Source organism: Rattus norvegicus, chromosome 12 (assembly GCF_036323735.1).
Source record: "Rattus norvegicus strain BN/NHsdMcwi chromosome 12, GRCr8, whole genome shotgun sequence".
Taxonomy (NCBI): domain Eukaryota; kingdom Metazoa; phylum Chordata; class Mammalia; order Rodentia; family Muridae; genus Rattus; species Rattus norvegicus.
In genome coordinates, this window is record NC_086030.1 from 16407828 (window position 1) to 16429059 (window position 21232).

Here is a 21232-nt window from a genome sequence, read left to right on the forward strand (position 1 = left end):
CCAGGTGTCGGGATGACAGACTAGGGAGTTGAAGAACATAAGTCTATTCTGGAGTCAATCTTCAAGCGTTCGTGAATTTGACTGCTATAGTCCACAGCAACCCCTCACGATCTGCCACACGCTTATCAGCACTGTCCTGCACACACAAGTAACGCCAGAAGGGTTCAATCTCCTGGCCACACCCTTGCCTATATCAGGGTCAGACAAGCGCTGCCTGAATATACACAGGGGGTCACTACCCTTCTCCACCATCATGAGATCCAGGGAGGGTCCAGTGGGCAAGAGGACGGGCTCGCGGCACATCCTGGCATGAAGGTAGACCCAGGCTGTCGTCTGGAGGAAAGAGATGCTTGCTGAGGCTGGCATGATGTCGTGGACATCTGCAAGGGTGGGCAGGGGTCTCCTGAAACATAGAGAAGCAGGTAATACAGGGATGCTCGTTGCAAGTAGCCATAAACATCCTCCATGCATATGGGGGTGCAGCGCAGCAGCCCCCTGTCTACACTCAGAGCTCCGTTACGCCCCATGACCGGAAGTGCCCCCCCGTGGGCGCGGACAAGGCGGGGCCGGCAGGCTGCACTTCCGGTGCCCACGCGCCGCCGCCTCCTCCGCCGTCGCGCAGCTCGCGGCCGTCACTTTGTGTAGTGCGGGGGGGGTCCCCGGTGGTCACAGCCCCCCCACAAGTCCGTGTCTCGCTCCGGCTTGGCCGGGCCCGGGCGCGCGCGCGGTGAGTGGGGCGCGCGGACGCGGCAGGTGCGCGCGGGCGGGACGCGCGCGCTGGGGGCGGTGGCGGCGGCAAGGCTGGCCGTCATGGATGCTAAGGAGCTGGAGGCCTCGGGTGTCCGTGGGGAGATCGCGGGGCTGCAAGGCTTGTCCTTGGTGGGGTCGGAGCTGCAGCTGCACGGGCTGGCTCTTCCAAGCCCCTAGATCCCCCCAGTACCGACCTGGGCCTGCGCGGCACGTCACGGATGGCTTAACACCCCAGAGGGGAGCAGACTCTAGCGTGGGAGGGGGCGGGCCAGGGACAACTTGCACTGCACCCTTGCAAGGTGCTAGCGCCGCCTTCTCCAGCTTAGGGGCGGGTGCTGGGCTGGAGCTGCTCCCGCCCCCTGGAGAGACACCTTTCAAGGAGGGCTGTCACCACTCTGGCCCAAGCGTGTAGTGGATGCTAGGTTACACCCACCTAGAGGGAGGGAGAAGAGGGAAAGACTTTGTCCTGGCGCCCTACAGCCAGCTTTGTGACATCGAGGGGAAGTGGCTCAGCCTGCTTTATCTGTAAATGGAGGCTGGCCGGGCTGCTCTGCTAAATCTGATCCCCACACCCCAGGTGGGTGGCAGAATCTAGGGAGCGTTATGTGGACACAAGCAGAGAGAGAGAGAGGAGGTGCAGGTACCATCGAGGATCAGCCCAACTGCTCAGCCTGGGTGGGTGGCTTTGGCATTTTGTTCTGGTCTAGGAGGCTAGCGGGCCTGGTTGAGGAGCCTGGTCTGGGGGTCGTGGATGACATCCACGGAGCAACCCTGGAGAGTAGGGGCTCCAGAAACTGGCCAGATGGTGAGGATCATAGTGAACAGGGAAAGACATTCTGGACAATGTGGGGGCTACTGAGCAGGAATGAAGATAACTAGATACAAGTGTGCGTGCACGCGTATGAACACACACAAACATGCTCCTTCACATGGGTCCCCCTGGATTTGGGACTTTTCTGGAGTTCCTAACTTTTCAAACTTTACCATTGTGTCTTTGCACACTCCCTTCTCATGAACAGCGCTGCACCCCATCCTGAATGTCTGCAGCACTGTCCCCTAAGCTCAGGATTTTAGTGGAAAGATGGGTCGAAGTGCCTCAGGGGTTTTGCCTGATGTAGCTGTGAACTTTGCATTCTAATCCAGGATGAGAGGTCAAGGAGAATGGAACAGAAAGGCATTCTAGGGGCTGACTGGCCAGGATGGGGCTGAGAATATCCCAGGAGAAGGGGAACCCAGGGCCTGAGTTGCAGGAATATGAACTGACCTACCCGGGTCAGACTGGTTTTCAGAACTTGTGTTCTGAATCCTGGGTGAAAGCACCTGGAGCATCAGGCCTTCGTTGGCTTCTGCCCTGTCTTCCCATGGACATTACAAACCTTAGAGGCTTTTAATAGTTTTCCCCCCTTCATGCTCTGTCCTGACAAGGAGCAACTCAAGGGAGGAAGCATTTGCTTTGGCTCACAGTTTAAAGGCAGCTGCTCACATGGCCTCCCCAGTCAGGAAGCAGAGAGGTGGATGCTGGGGCTCAGCTCACTCTCCCCTTTTCATTCAAACCAGAGCCCCAGCCTAGGGAATGGTGCCGCCCATGTTTAGGGTGGATCTCCCCACCGTGGTTAACCTAATCTAGCCGTTCCCTCACGGACATCCCCGAGCCATCTTTTCTTCTGTAACTTCACATCCTGTCAAGTGTACAACAGTAACCATAACAGGGCTGGTGCACGGACTCAATTTTATCCACTGTCTTCTTTGGAGACAGAGACTCTCCATGGCTTCTGGGGTGGGTTTTGGTTCCGTGTACCCTTCCCTCAACCGTGGCCTGCCTATTGTGGAGTGTGACAGTGGAGCCCTGACAATGATTTAAAAAAATATTCAATGTCCATGTCATTAACTATAGATCTCTGGGCCATGTCTTTAGTAAGTACTGGAGTGACTACTGTGTATCTGGGATAGGAAGTAAGGGGAAGAAATTGAGACTCTTCCTCATCCCTCGGTAATTTGTCCGTAAAGAAAATGTGCGTGCTGCCTGGGAAGAGACGTAGCCAAGGTGGGCTGCCTCTTCGTCCTCCCTTTTGTGTACAGTGTATCCACACAGTTTTGTGTGTGCATATGTGCATGCAGATACATACAGTGCACATGTATATAACAGAGGTCGGCATAGCTGTCTTCCTTGGTCACTCGTCATCATATTATTTGAGGCAGTGTCTCTCTGGTCCCAGAGCTTACCAACTCAGATTGCCTGACTAGCACAGCCCAGGGCTTGGTTTACGGATAGATAGCACTGTGTTCTGCATTGACACACACACCCCCAACCCCCTTCTGGAGGATTGAATTCAGGTCTTCATGCTACTGTGGCAAACATGCGAATTACCTCCCCAGCCCCAGCTTTACTCCTTCCTTGGGTCCTTGCAGACAACAGTCTGGCTCCGGGAAGTCTGAAGTTGCTGCCCAAGGTGGTGGCCAGTGGATAGGCGTTAGCTCTGTGGGTGTCTGGGCTCAGCTTGGCTCTATAGCCTTAGGCCTGAGTAAGCCCTTCTCTAGGTCTGAGGTAGGTAGGTGGTGGTTGGGAAATCTCTCCCTTAGTGTTCTCGGTGCCTCTGGGTTCTGGCCAGGACAGCTAAGGCATACATCTATTCCTACCCTTCAGGCATCTTTCAACACCAAAGAGCCCTGGAAGCCTCTGATGCCTCTCTCTCTCTCTCTCTCTCTCTCTCTCTCTCTCTCTCTCTTTTTCTTTTCTTTTTTCGGAGCTGGGGACCGAACCCAGGGCCTTGCGCTTCCTAGGCAAGCGCTCTACCACTGAGCTAAATCCCCAACCCCTCGATGCTTCTCTTAAACTTATTTCTGTGGCTTCAATCTTTGAGACAGGTGCTCCTGAATATAGCTCGAGATAGTGCTCGGGAACAAGACAAAGGGGACTTGTGGATGTCAAGAGTCCCAGCCTGTGGATTTGGGAGGAGGGGCATGACGGTTGGCACTGGCAGGGATGATCAGAGAGTTCCAGCTGCTAAAATATGGGGTGGGGTGGGGTTCGTTTAGTTTTGTTTTGATCTCTGTGTGTGTGTGTGTGTGTGTGTGTGTGTGTGTGTGTGTGTGTGTGTATGAATGATGTGTGTGGAGGCCGGAAGTCAATGGTTCAATAGCTGTCCACCTTAGGTTTTCTAAGACAGCGTCTGTCACTGAGCCTGGAACTCGCTGAGCTGAATTGGCCACGTCAGCTGGCCAGCAGGTCCCATGGAACCTCGTGTCTCTGTCTCCACAGTACTGGGATGATTGGCATGTACCTCATGCCCAGCTTTTACATTCTAAAGAACAAACTCAGGTCGTCATGCATGTGAAGCAAGCATTTTACTGACTGACCCAGTACCAAAGTCTAGAGTTTAATTAAAAAAAAAAAAGTATGTGTTTTGCCTCCATGTGTGTCTGTGTACTACTTGTATGCCTGGTGCCCACAGAGAACAGAAAAGGACATGGGATCCCCTGGAACTGGAGCTACTGATGGTTGTGAGCCACCCTGTGGGTGCTGGGAATTGAACCCTGGTCCTCTAGAAGAGCAGCCAGTGCTGTGAACTGCTGAGCCATCTCCTCATCCCCTAGAGCCTAGGTTTTAAAGATGTCTGAACAGAAAGGGGATAGGATACAGTGAGCCCAACCTGAGCAGGCCGCTCATGTGTGTCCAAAGGAATACCAGGCACAGTGCTCCGACTTCTCATGGCCCTGGGCATCTTCACCTGCCACCGTCTGGTTTTAAGCTTCCTGAGGCAATGCTGTGTGCTGGAGGTGGCTGCAGGGTCTGGTGTGGCCTGGCATTTCAGGACCTTTTTGGAACTCAGCATGCTGGGGTGGCCTGCCTTGCTTTGCAAAATAGTCCCATTGAGATCTGAGATACATACAGGGTAGGTTCCAGGTGGCAGGGTGGTGAAAGGAGACATGGGAATGAATTTGTGAAAGCCACCCGGGCAGAGAGATGGCTCAACAGCTAATGGTGCCTGCTGTCAAGGCTCACGTCTTGAGTTTGATCCCCGAGACCCAAGCGGTAGGAGAGAACTGACTCCTGCAAGTTGTCACCCTGTCTTCACCGTTGCCATGACGTACGTGCACCACTATTCCACAAATTAAACAGCAACGAAAACATAATCAAAAAGGAAACACAATTACCCCACTCTGGAGATCCCCTGGGCTGGGGTTTTGTAGATAAGGAACAGTTTAGTGGCTATAGGACCTCTGTTCCTGTCCCCTTAAGCCCGTGGCTCTAGGCTCCAGGCCAGATTCAGCTAGACCGAGTCTGTGGCATCTTTGAGGGAGCAGGATTCTGTGAGCCTCTGAGGTGTTGACATCTCAACCATGCTTATTCTCTGACCCTCCAGTGTAAAGGAGGGTCACCTCACGTGTCACCAGTGATGAGCCAGGCTCCATCTCTGTGCCTGAGATTTGCACAGCACCAGGGGAAGATCAGTAGTCGAGTAATGCGTGCTCATGGCCCTCCATGTCTCTTTCTTTCTTTTTTTTTTTTCTTTTTTTTTTTAAACATTTTTTTTAAAGATTTACTTATTTTATGTGAGTACACTGTCGCTGTCTTCAGACACACCAGAAGAGGGCATCAGATCTCATTACAGATGGTTGTGAGCCACCATGTGGGTGCTGGGAATTGAACTCAGGACCTCTGGAAGAGCAGTCAGTGCTCTAACCACTGAGCCATCTCTCCAGCCCCCTCCATGTCTCTTTCTTGACTTACAGACGGGGTTCTGAAAGGAAACAAGATCCTCTTCGGGCCCTGCATCTCCCCCAAGCCTTGTAAGTGCCTGTTGTCGACAGTCCTCGGGCCTGGCCTGGTTCATGTGCACCGAGGGCTGGGTAAGCCTCTTTGCTTTCTGTGTGGACCAGGCCGCCCTCTGTAGATTACACTCATGGATCAAACGTGGATCCCTGGGGCTGGCTCTGTTGCCTGCATCCCATGCTTCTGGTCCTGGAGGATAGACTGGGTTGGGATAATGGTGACTCACCCAGGAACAGGTTGGAGCTCCCACTAGACACACGGCTGCTGATGAGAGAACCCGGAGCCATGTCCCAGAGGCTGTTGAGGAGGGAGCCCCTTCGGTGGTGTTTCTGGGCCTGCTTGTTGCCCAGCCTGAGATGGCAGGTAGAGTTCAGTTCCCCCACTTAGCTCTTGTGGCCACCTTTGCAAAACGCCTCTGTGTTTCAGGCCACACGGAGGCTCTCTCCCGGGGATGATGGCTGCCCTTCATACTGCTCCAGACTCCCCAGATACCCAACTGGAGCCAGCAGAAGATGGCTCGGAATGTGATGCTGAGCCCGAGGAGGAAGAGGAAGAAGAAGAGGAAGATGACGAGCAGGGGAGAGAGGAGGAAGAGGTAGTAGTAGAAGAGGAAGTGGCCACACAGGTGCAGGAGGCGGCGGGAGTGGAAGTGGAGGCCAACTCAGCGGACACTGGTGGTGGCGATGATGGCGATGACGGTGATGTGGAGGAGGTGCTGGCAGAGGAGCAGACTCTGAGCTTAGGGACCCAGAAGCGGCTTAGCAATGGTGCTGATGCCAAGTCACCAGCTCTTCAAGGAAAAGGTAAGGACGGGACTCTGCCCCTGCCAGGGAGACGGAGAGGCTGGGGCCGTGAAGGGGGACCTGGATCTGAAGTGTGGGAGGACCCAGGGGCCCCACCCTGCTTGCCAGCCAGGTACCATTGGCTCTGAGCATTCTTCCTTTCAGCCCTGCAGGCCTCCCGGCTGCCTCCCACTACTCAGGGTGACGATCCAGAGGAAGAGGAGGAAGAGGAAGATGACGAGCATTTCCTGACTCAGGTGAGCTGCTCTCTGCATAGGCAGCTCTGGGCACCGATCAGCCTCTCTGTCCCCAGCGGCCTTACACCGTGGTCTGGAGCCCTCTGCGGGTGGGGCATCAGCGAGAACATGGCTTCAGGTTCCAGGCCCTGGGTTTATGTGGTGATGTTTTTCCCCAGGTCCCTGTGCCTTCCCAGGCCATCATGTTGTTTCTAGTACTGTAGCTCCCACCCCGAGTCAGGTTGGCGTTTTTTAGAATGGCTCTCCCTTTCCTGGGGTCTGTTTTCCTGCTGTTGGGTCAGGTGTTGGCACCCACATTCAGTTTGGTTGGTACCACCTGTCCATCCGAATCCCAGCCAAGGTATTTGCTGGGACCAGTGGGTGTGGCAGGGAAGGGATGTGAGGGTAGCAAGGGCCTCTGCCCTCTCTGAGTCTGAGGTTTTCATCTCTGGATAGAAGATGGGCCCCATCACAGCGTGAGAGGCCTGAGAGGCTGCAGTAGCATGTGGGCACATGTGGTCCCATCTATGATGGGATGCTGGGCTTTCCAAGCTTATTTCAAATGGGTGCTGGAGGCAGGGCATCCCTTCAGCCTCTCTCCTGGGGCTCTGTGTTCCTCAGGGCCTGGTGACTTTTGAAGATGTGGCTGTGTACTTCTCTTTGGAGGAGTGGGAGAGGCTGGATGTGGACCAACGGGACCTCTATCGGGATGTGATGCAGGAAAACTATGGGATCCTGGTTTCCTTGGGTAAGGAAACCCCCCTCCCAGCCCCCAGGGCAGTCAGTGAGGGCTCTGAGGGCTTAGCTTCTTGAGCCAAAGGACTTTAGAGCAGTCAGGCCATTTTGGCCTCTGGGTGCAGGGAGTCTGGAGTAGGGGAAGACGTGCTATGAAGCTGTTAGTCCACCGGCCTCTCAACCGTGCAGCCCAAGAAGCCTGTAGGTAGGAGCAGAAAGGGTGGGTATCCTGATGGAAGGTGTGGGGTGGGTGTGGAAGGACAGCTGGCTGGATGCAAGGCTTCCGGGGCGTGGACTATAGGAGCTCAGAGCAGAGGTGGTGGGAAGGGCTGGACTGGGAGGGCAGAGAGCAGAGGATTCGAGTGTGGACCGGGATGCCTTGGGCCCCATTGGAGCAGCCATCATCCCTGCAGCTGTCGTCTGTCCCTCTCCTGGGCAGGATACCCAATCCCTAAGCCGGATCTGATCTTCCACCTCGAACAAGGAGAAGAACCTTGGGTCGAAGACAGCCCCCATCCCGAGGAGGGAGACGTCGTCACTGGTGTCTACACGGGTGAGTGGGACACCAGCCTTGGAGGGTCATTGCTCAGAGCTGTGTCTGACTTTAGCCTTTACCAAGGCAAGCACTCAGCAGATCTTCGCCTGGTCCTCTACCTCCCTGAGAGGTTAATGCTAATGTCTTGGGGTCTGCAGTGGTTGTGAGGAGACAGGGAGGGCTGCTGTGTGCTGACCCCTGCCGTCCGCTCCCGAGTCTTGGTCCAGCTTCACAGAGCTCTAAGGGCTAGTGCACGTCTTTAGAGAACCTTCAGAGTCCATTTCGTTTATTTTTTTCTTCCTTCATAAATGAGTGGAGTTGGCAAACTGGCACAGAAACCCACCAAACCGTCAGTGTGGCTTTCCACACTTGGACCAACCAGTTTTCTGGCTTGCCCACCTATTTGACCATAAGGGGTCTCCACTTCCTCCGCAGTCTCTCCACTTCCTCTGGAGCCATCCAGCCTGATTTTTCTCTTTTGAGACAGAGTCTCACTGCTTTTGGAGGCTCACCAATTGAGGCTGGCTGGCCCATGAACTCCAGGGATCCACCTCTCTCTGTCCCTCCGGGGTGTGCCACCATGCCAGCACCTCCTCTTCTGTCTCCCCCTCCACTGCCTTGCACTGGTTCAGGCTTTGCCTGTTCAACTCCCTGGGCCCCACATTATGCATACGGAGGATAAAACAACTGAACTAAACCCTCAGACTCCACCCCGAGCATGCACATGGAATACGCTATGGGTTCTACACATCTCATGGGGTCTTTGGAGTGATGGAGACCCTTGCCTGAAAGGTGTCTCTCTGGGGGGCTGGGGTGTTGTCACCCGACGGTGGGGTTATATCATAGATGTGTATGAAAGCAAGAAGACGGGAAACCTCACTCTGGTGTGCTCATGAGTCCTCACAGCAGCGTACTGAGGGGCAACCAGGAATCTAGCCTTCCTTCAGATGAAGCCCCCAAACTAGGTAGTGTTCTTTTTTTTTTCCGGACCTGGGGACCGAACCCAGGGCCTTGCAGTTGCTAAGCAAGCGCTCTACCACTGAGCTAGATCCCCCAACCCCCTAGGTAGTGTTCTTGAGGGCCCAAGTGGGAGGTGTGTTCCATTCATGGACACGTCTAGAAAACCCACTTAGAGTGGGACACGAGTCAACCTCTTGAGTGTAGGTTCAGGGTGTGCCCTTGTGTTCCCTTGAAGGGTCCATGGGAGGAGTCTGGTCCTTCTCAGTGCAGGTGACACCAGGTAACAGGTGCCACACAGCTACACACCTGGATGGGAACCGGAAGCTCGTTGAGAGGACTGGCTAACTGGGTCAGTGGCTCTGTTTCTTCTGTGTTGGAGCTGGTGGCCCGAGATGTCTCTCAGCCTGGCTCTGTCTGCAGAGTGGCAGCTGGCAAAGGGTCCATGAACATCTTCTAAACAGTGGTTCTCAACCTTCCCTGTGCTGCAGCCCCTCATGTTGTGCTGAGCCCCAACCGAAGAGTTATTTTCATTGCTACTTCCTAACTATAATGTTGCTACTGCCATGAAGCACAATGTGGACATCTGTGTTTTCCGGTGGTCTTAAGCAACACCTGTGAAACAGCTGTTTGATCCTCAAAGGGTCATGACCCAGCACTCAGGAGGCAAAGGCAGATGAATCTGCTTGAGTTTCACGTGAGCCAGGGCTACAATGTCTCAAGAAAAAGAATCATGGGTGGGGTCAGAGGACAACCCCAGCGCTAGTTCTCACCTTCCACTTTTTGCAACAGGGTGTCAGTATGATTCACCACTCACATAGGGTCTGCTAGCTGCCTGTGGGCTCTCCAGGATTCTCCTGCCCGCCAAAGGATTAATTGATTAGACACGAGAACTATGCCTGGCTTTTCATTGGCACTTGGGGTTTGAACTCAGGTCCTCATGCTTGCATGGTGAACACTTTACTTCTGAGCTATTCTCCTCCCAGCCCCCAGTGCATGTCTGATGTGTCACATGACTGCCCATAGGGGATCCAAACGTGATGGCCGACTTTGGGGGAAGCCCTCAGGTCTTCCCTTCTGAAGATTCTGAGGATACTGAGAGGTTCATTGTCTGCCTCTCTTTTTCCTCTGTCCTTTTATATTCGTCTCTGCCCAGCAGTGCCAGCTGGGCACTGAGACTGTCTGAGTCTGTCCTGAGGCTGGCCATCTGGATTTCTAAATTAGTCCTGTAAGACAAGACTCTAACCTGCCTCTGTCCCTTGTGAGTTCAGCTGTACATGACGTGTGGGCGCCTGGCCTCGTCCCTTCATCAGGTGTTGTCACTTTCTGTGTGATGCTCAGTCCCACTGCCTGTCAGCCTGGTCTCTAGGTATCCTAGCCACCTCCAACTCTTCACTCCTGCATCATCCAGACAAGTTCATCCTCCTGACCCAGTTTCCACACCAGGGTCCTTGGTCCGTGTAAACACCCATGTGGTCTGGAGAGATCCCTGCCTCCAGTCTGCAGTGCAGGGAGTGCAGCCGGAGAAGGCCTACCCCAGTGGCTGCTGCCCCTTTCTCTGTGTCTGTGTGTCCCTGGCCTTATGACTTGAGACAGACCTTCCCTGCTTTCTTCCTCCCTAGCACTACAGAAGCTGTGCCGACTAGAGCAGGACTGGCCCTGTAGGGGCCACCCCGACTCCACTGCAGGCTTCTGCCCGTTTTCTTTTCTTGATGTGTGTGCATGTGTGCATGTGCACATGTGCAGTTGTGCATGGAGGCTGGAAGTCAACATAGGAGCTGTCTGCCTTGCTGAGGCAGGGTTTCTCGCTGGGATCTGGGGCTTCATGATTTGGCCGGCTGGCCGGTGAGTCCAAGGACTCTGTCCATGTCCGCCCTCCCTAGTCTGGATCACAAGCACATTGCCACATTAGCTTTTCACACACGTGTGCTGGGAAAACTCAGGGGTTTGTACTCGTGTGGCAAGTGCTAGGATTTACCATCTTCCCAGCCCCATTTCCGGAAGAAAAGGATAAAAAGGACACACAACACCCAGGAGTGGCCCCGTTTAAACATTAAGATATAGTTCAGTGGGTAGAGATGTGGGTTAAGCAGTGAGGATCCAGAACTAGCAAGTAAGCACAGCTGTGGTGGGGCTTGGGGCATGTCTGGAGCCCCTCACGTGACCCTTCTCAACGAAGTGCACGCTGTGAGCCTTGGGACAGCTGACCCAGCAGCTCTTGGCTACCTAGTGGTTCAGCTAAGCAGAAATGAGCACAGGGAAGGGAGAGCCACAGGGAAGAGGTCTGTTGGCCAGGGGCAGTGCAGGAACACCCCAGCAGGCAGTCCGGCACACAGCCATGAACAACTAGACACTTGAGAGCAGCGCTTCTCATTCTATGGGCCGAGATCTCTCTGGGGTCGCATTATCAGATATCCTGTATATCAGATATTTACATTACGATTCATGACCCTAGCAAAATTCATTATGAAGTCACAATGAAATAACTTTATCATTGGGTGTCTCCACAATATGAGGGGCTGTGTTAAAGGGTCACAGTTTAGGAACATTGAGAACCGCTGCTTTAGAGGGTCCCTGGAGGGAACCTGGAGAGTAGCGTCCTCTAGTCCTAGTCAGGGCACAAAGGGCTGGAGTTCTGTCGTTTCCCAGGTCCCTGGGCTTGGTGCAGGTGGGAGGGAAGAACAGACAGTATCTGGCAGAGAGGCTGGCTTAGCACCTGGAGCAAAGGGGCAGACAGATGTCCAGGTGCTGAGCACATGCTCTGATGGGGTGACAAAGGTCTCCATCTGGGCAGACCCAGCTCCAGTTAACACTAGGGCCTTGGTATTGAATCTGCACATCACGCATGAGACATCAAGGCCAAAGAATTGCTGGTTTTTTAGAGGCCACTCACCAGCAATTTGGGGGTGGGGGGCAACCCAGTGCCCATCCCCAGAGAAGGGCTGCCTGCCTCCAGACCTGTTTGCTTGTCCACAGCTTGGCTTAGGGGGCAGATGCCAGTTACAGGAGCTGGTTGCCTTTCCAAGCTGTAGTTCAGACACCTCCCTGGCAGTGATGCTGCCAGCATCTATAGACTTGCACACCACTGTAGAATGCCTCCTCCCTTGGGGACTGTCCCCAATAAGGGACGGAACTTTGCCTGAGCTCATCTCCCACTGGAGATGGGGGTGGATGCTTATCTGGGCCCATCAGGACAACAGATTGTTAATGGGAAAAAAATGGCAACTTGACTAGGGACCTCAGTCTCCAATACCTTGTCAGGATCAGTGGTTCTCTACGACTGATGCCAGGCTGCCTCCAAGACAGCCAGCGCCCCACCCTGTAGCCTTGGAAGGGACTGGTCGCTCAGGGTCTCTGGAGCAAAGATCTGGGTAAAGGGCCCAGCTTGACTCATGCAGTCCTCGGAGAACACATAGACTTGGGGCGTCTGCCATGGGAGATCTCCTGGGGTGAATCATGGAATGAACTAGTTTCGGGCTTGTAAATCCCAGGACTGTGCATCAGAGGAACCTAGAAGACTCATACCGCCAGCTGCTATAACAAAGAGGCTGTGACCCAGTGACATTTGAGACATGGGGGAAACTGGTGACAGCCCACAGTTCTGAGGGCTTCAACTTACTACCCTCTACCAGCTCCTCTCCCTTTTCCCTTACTGTGAGCAGGAAACCGGTTTTACCAGGGTCTGGGTATCCCAAGCTCAGGGCATGGCTTGTGAAGATATTCTTGTGGCCATGCTGTGTAATTTGCTGGACAGTGGGCTTTGAGCCTGTGTTTTCCTGGAACCTTCACCTACGGTCAGATCCTTGGAGAAAGTGTTGGGTACAAGGCAGCCCTCACCCCAACTTCACTACCCTGTGGGTCTGGGTTTGGCCCTCAAGGTCACCTTGCTGCCCTCCCCCACCACCTGCTAGCTGTTAAGGAACACAACACACCATAACCCTAGGTTTCAAGTCTCACGGCATGCCTGACGCCTGATGAATCCTCACCTGAGACTTACAGAGACAGGCTCTGTGTGGTGGCTGTCACTGGAGATGGCTTTGAGCAAACACTCTAAGCAGGAAATGGGGGACCAAAGCTGGTCTCTCTTGGGGTTCTCCTTTCCCAGAAGGCCTGTAGCTTCCTGAGGGGTACCTTGGGGTAGAGCCAGCTCTGACTTCTCCAGAGTGGCCTCTAAACACCGCTGAGCACAATGCAGGCCTCATGCTTGCTGAGCGGTGCCAACCCGAGGTAGCAGTGAGTCCCCAGGCCTCTCAGAATTACCCACCCCACAGAGAGAACTTTGCAGAGTGGGGTGCAGGGGCTTACCTTCTAAGACAGTAGGCATCCCTGCTGTCCCCAGACTCTGGCCAAGTCCCAGCCTACCCTCTCAGCTCTTGCTAGAACTAGGTCCCGGAGAGTTGCAGACTGGCTCAGAAATCCAGGGACTTGGATTTGTTCCTCTGCATTGGCTTCCCTGCCTTACTGGGCTCATGGGTACGTGGCCGCCGGCCACTCCTCATTACTCTGGTGACAGCTGGAGGTAAACTGGCTTAACAAATGTTTCCATTTACAGCTTCTAAATTATATATTACCACAATGGTGGTACAGACTAAGAAAAAAAAATGAACCCATTTCCTTGCCATATGACAGTGTGCTCATCCCTATCTGTGGCTAGGCCCTTGCAGCTTCGTGTGTGTGGCACTGTGCTGTCTTCTCCTGTGAATAACATCTAGAATGCAGAAGGAGGGCTGCTGACCTTATAAGCCAGCTGTGGTTTTTTGAGACGTCTTGGCCCAGTCCCTGGCTTCTGTGGTCTAGGCTCACCCGGGGCCAGCAGCAGTCTAGATGGGCCACACCTCTGCCCTCAGATTCAAGTGGCTGGGAGGATTTTTCTGCCCTACCTGAGGGAGCTCAGCCCTTTCAGTGGCTGACTTCTGAGGGGGGTATGATGAACGAGGGTGGGGGGGGGGCAGGTGCTCTGAACACTTCCAGTGTCCCTGTGTCTCCTGGGTGCATCATGGGGGCGTTGTCAACAGGTTCATTTCTGGAATGAGGTGGCCCTACAGACCTGTTTGTAGAGCCCACAGGTTCCAGAAAGGGCAGTAGTGAGTCAGGCTGTGTATCTCGATGGGAATGGCACAAAGTCCCAGGCGTACTCACAATACACACATCTTCTAAGCTGCCCCAGAGTTCTGCAATGCAGAGTTCAGGAAAATGAAGCCCAGGGGTGACCTCTAACAGGGAGGAACTCAAGACCCCACATACACGGCTCCTGGGCACTCTTTAAGGTGAGTTCTCCACATGGTTCTCCCTGACTAGCCGTTTCTGTCCTGAGTAGAAGGGAACTGTGGCATGCACCACACACAGACTGACTTAAGGGTCTGGCTGCCATGAAGGCCAATTTCCCTGCCAAGGTGAAATTGTACCGTCTTTCTCTTTTCATCCGTCAGGAGCCTGGTTCTGGAACGACGACCTAGAGGACCACGAGGAGGAAGATGATGAGGACTTCCTTGCTGAGATGGCAGAGGAGGAGAATGAGCCCCCCGGGCTGTGGTCTGCTGCCTATGGAGTGGGGGATGTGCCTGGGACTTGGGGCCCCGACGACTCAGATTCGGTGCAGACCCCAGAGGGTTGGGGACCCAACCCAGGCAGCCTTGGTATTCTGGCGGAGGAGGTTGAAGCAAAACATTTCCTGTCCGGTCGGGGGCCTGGGGAGAACTTTCTGGTGCCCTGGGCATTTCCCGCAGTGGCTGTCCCCATCGGATGTCCGGAGACCACTTGCGATGTGTGCGGCAAAGTGTTTCCTCACCGTTCGCGCCTGGCCAAGCACCAGCGCTACCACGCAGCGGTCAAGCCCTTCGGTTGTGAGGAGTGCGGCAAGGGCTTTGTGTACCGCTCGCACCTGGCCATCCACCAGCGCACGCATACCGGCGAGAAGCCCTTCCCGTGCCCGGACTGCGGCAAGCGCTTCGTCTACAAGTCACACCTGGTCACGCACCGGCGCATCCACACGGGCGAGCGGCCCTACCGCTGTGTCTTCTGCGGCGCGGGCTTCGGGCGGCGCTCCTACTTGGTGACCCATCAGCGCACTCACACGGGCGAGAGGCCCTACCCGTGCTTACACTGCGGCCGTAGCTTCAGCCAGAGCTCAGCGCTCGCCCGCCACCAGGCTGTACACACCGCTGACCGTCCTCACTGCTGCCCTGACTGTGGCCAGGCCTTCCGCCTGCGCGCCGACTTCCAGCGTCACCGGCGTGGTGGCGGCTGCACGGAACCCAGCAGCGGCGATGGCGCGCTTACCGCTCCACACGAGGTAGGGATGGCTCCCAACGAGGTGGAGATGGCAATCGCGGCCGTAGCCACGGCGGAACCCGAGGAACTGGAGTCCGGGCTCGCAGAGAAGAATGAAGAGCCCAAGGCTGGTGTGGCCGATGGAGACAATGAAGTTGAAGTCAGACAGGATGAGCAGGTGGTGGTCGCTGCGGCAGCAGAGGCGACTGTCCCCGACAGCAAGAAGGATCCTGAGCCAGACAGGAGGTTTCGTGAGATGGGCAACGGCCTGGCGGAGGGCGAAGGGCCTTCCTCGCACCGGTTCGGCTTCCATTTCCCCATGCACCCCAAGTCCTGGCTGCATCCGGACGGATTCCCCTTGCTGGGGTTCCCCGAGTTCTCTGAACGGCTGCAGACCGATGGGCGCCATCTGCCCGGTCCCCTGGGCGCCCCGCTATCCCTGCAGGGCATGGGGTTGGCTTGCGACCCGTTCCGTAGCGCGGGCCCCGGCGCCAGGGCGGATAGTGGCCTGCGAGCATTCGCGCCCGCCGTCGGCTCGTTGCTGTCGGAGCCGGCACCTGCCGCGCTGGCGGAGGAGGAGAGTCCGTGGATCTGCTCGGACTGCGGCAAGACGTTCGGGCGGCGCGCTGCGCTGGCTAAGCACCAGCGCTACCACGCGGGCGAGCGGCCCCACCGCTGCGCCGACTGCGGCAAGAGCTTCGTGTACGGCTCGCACCTGGCTCGGCACCGGCGCACGCACACGGGCGAGCGGCCCTTCCCGTGCCCGGAGTGCGGCGCTCGCTTCGCCCGCGGCTCGCACTTAGCGGCGCACGTGCGCGGCCACACGGGCGAGAAGCCGTTCGTTTGCGGCGTGTGCGGCGCGGGCTTCAGCCGACGCGCTCACCTCACGGCACACGGGCGCGCGCACACGGGCGAGCGGCCCTACGCGTGCGCCGAGTGCGGCCGGCGCTTCGGCCAGAGCGCGGCACTAACGCGGCACCAGTGGGCGCACGCCGAGGAGAAGCCGCACCGCTGCCCCGACTGCGGCAAGGGCTTCGGCCACAGCTCGGACTTCAAGCGGCACCGACGCACGCACACGGGCGAGAAGCCTTTCCGCTGTGCCGACTGCGGCCGTGGCTTCGCGCAGCGCTCCAACCTCGCCAAGCACCGGCGCGGCCACACGGGCGAGCGGCCCTTCCCCTGCCCAGAGTGCGGCAAGCGTTTCTCTCAGCGTTCCGTGCTCGTGACGCACCAGCGCACACACACAGGGGAGCGGCCGTACCTGTGCTCCAACTGCGGCCGGCGCTTCTCGCAGAGCTCGCACCTCCTCACGCACATGAAGACGCATCGCGGGCAGGGGGGCGCGCCAGCGCAGAACACCTCCGCCAAGGCCCAGGCGCCTGCCAAGGCAATACCGCCTCTGCCTCCATCGGGCTCGGGCTCCGGCGCTGGAACGCTGCTCGAGTTCGCCGGAGGAACCAGCTTCGGCTCCGATCCAGCGGCGTTCGCCAGCCCCTCGGGCACCTACGAGGAGAGCATCCTGTGAGGCCTGTCGAAGCGCGCGGCGTGTCCTCCGTCTCTTCCGCGGCCTAAGGATTCCCACTCTTGGGTGCTCAGGTCCCTTCCGCCCCAAGCTTCAGATCTGGCTTGGGTGCGCATGGGCCGCCATCCTGATCAAGACCGACCCATCCCTGGATCTGTGCTACAGGGGTGGTGGGATGGCGGGCAAGACCTATTAGTTCATCACGGATCCGGTTCAGGTGGCCTGTAGAGCCCCGCTGCTTTAGGAGTCTGTCACTGGGCTCTCTGGTGCATTTGGGTTTCTTGGTGGGTTTGACCTCCACCAATCTCCACCAATCTCTCCCTGGGAGATTTGGGGACCATCTTCCTGTCATTTGAGTGAGTCCAGTATGTTTTCAGAACCTAGTGCTGGCAGGAACCTCAATAGGTTTTGGGGGAAGTGGAGGTACCAACAGGGGAAGATTTTCTGTCGATTGTAGGTATTCATTTCCATCTCTTATATGACCGAAGAGTGTGGGAGGAGTTGAAAAAGCAAAATACCAAACGGGTAGCCAGGTTTCAGATGCTGTCAAGGTCCCTGGGGAGTTGGAAGCCTTATTCTTTGAAAATCCTCACTCCAACCCCTAAACACAGGTCCGACAAGCCCTGGCTACAACATGGATTTTGGTATTACTATCCCCTCTCAGTCTGTTCTCTAGTGGCTACAAGTAGCACACATGGGCATATGTGGGGTGCTGGTCTGGGCTCCTAGCCCCCAGCCTTTCCTAGCAGATCCCTCCCCTGGAGCAAGTGACTGTGGAGTCCTGCGTTCAGTCAGCCTTTCCACAGCACTGGGGTGGGCCCAGGAATCTTCCCTCTTATCCTGTAATAAGGGCCCTACATCCTCTGCAAGCATTTTCACTTGGCTTCTGGGGTCACCCTACACAAGAAGCGGGTGGTGTTTCTGCCATGGGTGGGTCCGTGGCCACAGAGGGATTGGCGGCTTGCACAGTGGTTGTCCACATAAGGGATTATGCCGATCTGAGCTTACAGCACCTTACTCTGCAAGGCCCCTGTACAGTGGACAGCCCAGACTGTTGGCATCTGTGGAGGGTTCCCAGGAGCCTCTCCCACCTTCCATGAATTCTGGGCCAGTGTGACTAGGGGCTAGAGAAGTGAGATTTCCACCCAACTGCATTCCCTTTTAGACCTAGATCTGTTGTTGTAGTATAGACATGACCTTGGGGCCCAAAAGCTAACAGGCTGGCTGCTAGGTGCTGGGTGGGTCGTCCATGGGTGGGAGGAGAGCCTGGGTGGTGAGGTCGCATTGAGTGGGGAGGAAGACATGGGTCCTTGTTGTTCAGCAGTGGATGACACACATCCCTTTTCTCTTTCCATGTCTTCCGGGACGAGCTTCAGAACAAGCCAGGGCAGGGTGGTCTGTGAGGGTGCCATCCCATCCCTCTTAGTCTGCAGCCATAACCACCCTGCCCCCTCTCTTGTGGACAGGGGGACCTAGCTTTAATAAAGGTGGAGTAATAAGCTTTTGGACTGGACTCTACTTTTGCCCCACCTCGGTGCCTGTTAGTGACACTCACTCTGGAAAGCCCATCTCCTTTCTGACCCCACCTCCCACCCTTAGAGAAACCAGAATCAAATCTGGCATCACGGATTGGGCCTGCATCCACCACATCTTGCTGGGATACCTCACACTGCCAGGAATTTGGAACAACATACACAGGCATGACTGTGACTAACCTTCCAGGTTGAGAGCAGGCCTAGTCTCCTTCCTGGGAATGCAGAGCCCTGGCCTTGGCCTTGGCCTTTTCTCAGGGACTCCAGGGCTAACTGACTTGTCTACTCCAGATCCATAAAGGCATGACCACCCCAGAGCTCCCAAACAACCCCTTTAAACTGGCTTTCCTTAGTCTTCAAGCTGATCTTTTCCCAGTGGGTTTGAAAAAAATATGCAAACATGACTTGAGACATGGGGATGAAGGAAATTAGTATTTCCTTTAAAACCACAAACAGGCCAGCCAAGGGATGCAGTAGGTTGGCACAGAGTTTGCTTGATATTCCCACTTTTCCTCTCCAGAGCCCCATAAACCAGGGACGCTTGTCATCCCAGCACCCGGGAGGTGGTCAAGAGGATCAGGAATTCACCGTCATGTTCAACTCCATGAGTTTGAGGCCAGCCTGGGCTACACAGAGACCCTACCTCAAAAATAAACAAATAACCCGGACTTTAGGAGGCGGATGCTTTATAAGACAAAGATGGTTGAAAGGCCAAGCAGATCCTTGATAAAACTCACCATTGACTGCAGCTGGAGTTTTTCGTGTTGTGTCTGTCCTAAGACTGGAAAAAAACAAAAGGTCTCTTCATTACCAAGGAGGGTAAAGCCCCAGTGACCTCTGAAATGTGACCAAGGGTGACATTTGGAGGACTGCTCTTGGCCATTTCCTGCCTTGGCTTCCATTTTTCTTCTGACGTCCCTGATTTCTCAGCCTTTGTATTTTTTTCGTTCGTCTCTTTAGACACTTATCTTCTCTGTCTCTTCTCTGCTTATTCAACAGTTTTAGATTCAAATAAAAGTTTATCTTCCTTGTTCATTATTTCCCCTCAGATTATAAGTTAGATATGAATTGTAAGAACTCCCAACAGTCTGAGTCGTCAAGTTCACCTTCACACACCCCCTCCCCTGACAAGACCCATCCTACGCAGTACCCAGGCTCCTGGGCACACACAGCTCTATATGGTAGTGGTTCTGATTAACAACGTGCTTCAGATAACTGTTCGACAACTTGCTTTCCCCCACTTCTGTACTGTGTAGAATTCATGGTCACACATGCCTGATTCGAAGTCTCAACAACAGGGGGCAGCAGAGAGCGTTGAGCAGTCAAGAGCACTGGCTGGGCTTCCAGAGGATCCCTGGTCACATTCCAGCACCTGCCTGGCAGCTCTCAAGGCTTCAGTCCCGGGGACCTGACATCCTTTTTTGGCCTCTGCAAGCATGGGAATGTATGTGGTACACAGACATGCAGACAGAGCACCCATACACATAAATAAAAACCGAACAATTTACTTCATCGTGTGCCTCTCTACTTTCCCCATTTCAGATGTATTTTCCTCATTTCACCTGTTACAATTAGAACATGTGTCTCTTAGGGGTGTTTGTTAATTAGTTTGTCTGTTTTAGATATGTGGAGCTGGATAGACGGCTTGGGAAGTAAGGGCACTGAATACTTTTTTAGCCGAGTTCCTAGCAACTTCCTGGCTGACGAGCCCATGTACCTAATTTTAGGGGACCTGACCCCTCTTCTGACCTTTGAGGGATCCTGCATACACGGCACACAGACATACCCTCAGACATAAGATATTTAAAAATTGTGGATGTATATGAATGTTTGCATGTGTGCACATGTGTTTGCAGGCTTGAGGCTGATGTTAGACGTCTTCTGCAGTCACTCCACCCTTTTCTTTCTTTTTTTTTCCTTTTTGGTTTTTTTTTTTAAAGATTTATTTATTCATTATATATAAGTACACTGTAGCTGTCTTCAGACACACCAGAAGAGGACATCTGATCCCATTACAGATGGTTGTGAGCCACCATGTGGTTGCTGGGATTTGAACTCAGGACCTCTGGAAGAGCAGTCAGTGCTCTTAACCACTGAGCCATCTCTCCAGCCCTCCTTTTTGGTTTTTTGTGGCAGAGTTTCTCCACGTAGCCTGGAATTCGCTTTGTAGTCCAGGCTGGCTTTGAACTCACAGAGATTCACCTTCTTATGCCTCCCAAGTGCTGGGATTAAAGGCACACGGCCACCATGGCCAGCTTCACATTATATTATTATTATCGTCGTCGTCATCGTCATCATCATCATCATCGAGACAGGGTCCCTCACTAATTTGCTGGCAGGCTAGTGAGCCCCAGGAATCCTATCTCCCCACTCCAGGAGGAACTGGGGGTCAAACTCAGATTTCATGTTTGCATAGCAAGTCCTTCATTGACTGAGCCATCTCCTCAACACGCTGAATGTTTCACTAAAAGGCTGCCTAGAGAGGAGAGGCCTTATGCAGTAAGACTCCAGTTCAGGTGTGCTGTAGCGCCTGACGCTGTTATCCCATATTCCTTCTCAAAGTGCTTCACCTGCTCTGCCGTCCCTGACCGGGTCTCTAGTTCCATGTTCACACGGTTCTTGCTTCTATGCCACCTCCAGCTTCCGGTGGTAGCAACAAGCCAGATGCTTTCACAACATCCAATGGAGGAGGGAGCTAGAAAGATGGCTCAGCTGCTATTGGACAGTTGCAGACAGGCCAATTTCTTGCAACCACAGGGTGACTCACCACCATGCATAACTCTGGCCCCAGGGGACTCAATCTTCTCTTGATTTCCATGGGCATCTGTACACAGGGTGCACATGTGTGCACTCAGGCATGCACACACATAGATGAAATCAATGCCTTTTTCATTTTTGTATGTGTGCATGCATGTGGTCACACAGGTTTCTATGCACGTGTGATGCCTGGAATCATTCCTCCGAGTTATTCATTGAGGCAGGGTCTCTCAATTGAACTGAGCTCTCTAAAACTGTTCTGGCTAGCCAGCCTACTCTGTGACCACTCATATTTCCCTCTGAGGCTAGAGTTACAGGTAGGCCACCACATGCTCCCTGCCTTTATATGGGTTCTGAGGACTTGAACTCTTGCTTGCAGGGC

The 21232-nt window shown here is 54.6% G+C and overlaps 1 protein-coding gene across 5 annotated transcripts; it reads left to right on the forward strand.

Moving 5' to 3' along the window:
* The first annotated feature begins 204 nt into the window (after positions 1-204).
* Positions 205-19600, forward strand: Zfp316 (zinc finger protein 316). Of its 5 annotated transcripts, none has more exons than NM_001107121.2 (7): positions 563-727; positions 5485-5601; positions 5951-6327; positions 6472-6563; positions 7164-7290; positions 7717-7830; positions 14199-19600. In NM_001107121.2, exons 3-7 carry the CDS (start codon positions 5976-5978, stop codon positions 16562-16564), a joined length of 3051 nt encoding a protein of 1016 aa, NP_001100591.1. In that variant the 5' UTR covers positions 563-727; positions 5485-5601; positions 5951-5975; the 3' UTR covers positions 16565-19600. The 5 variants fall into 5 exon arrangements, with proteins under 5 accessions (XP_008767189.1, NP_001100591.1, XP_008767187.1 ...); XM_008768966.4 differs by having other exon boundaries at positions 586-727; positions 5485-5541; XM_008768967.3 differs by lacking the exons at positions 563-727; positions 5485-5601 and adding an exon at positions 205-315.
* Positions 19601-21232: the final 1632 nt, after the last annotated feature.

Bases quoted from the DNA above. Each gene is read 5' to 3' on its own strand.
- Zfp316 (XM_008768967.3), top strand. From the start codon at position 5,976: ATGATGGCTGCCCTTCATACTGCTCCAGACTCCCCAGATACCCAACTG. The intron at 6,328-6,471 runs GTAAGGACGGGA...TCTTCCTTTCAG, and splicing joins ACCAGCTCTTCAAGGAAAAG to CCCTGCAGGCCTCCCGGCTG. The intron at 6,564-7,163 runs GTGAGCTGCTCT...TGTGTTCCTCAG, and splicing joins ACGAGCATTTCCTGACTCAG to GGCCTGGTGACTTTTGAAGA.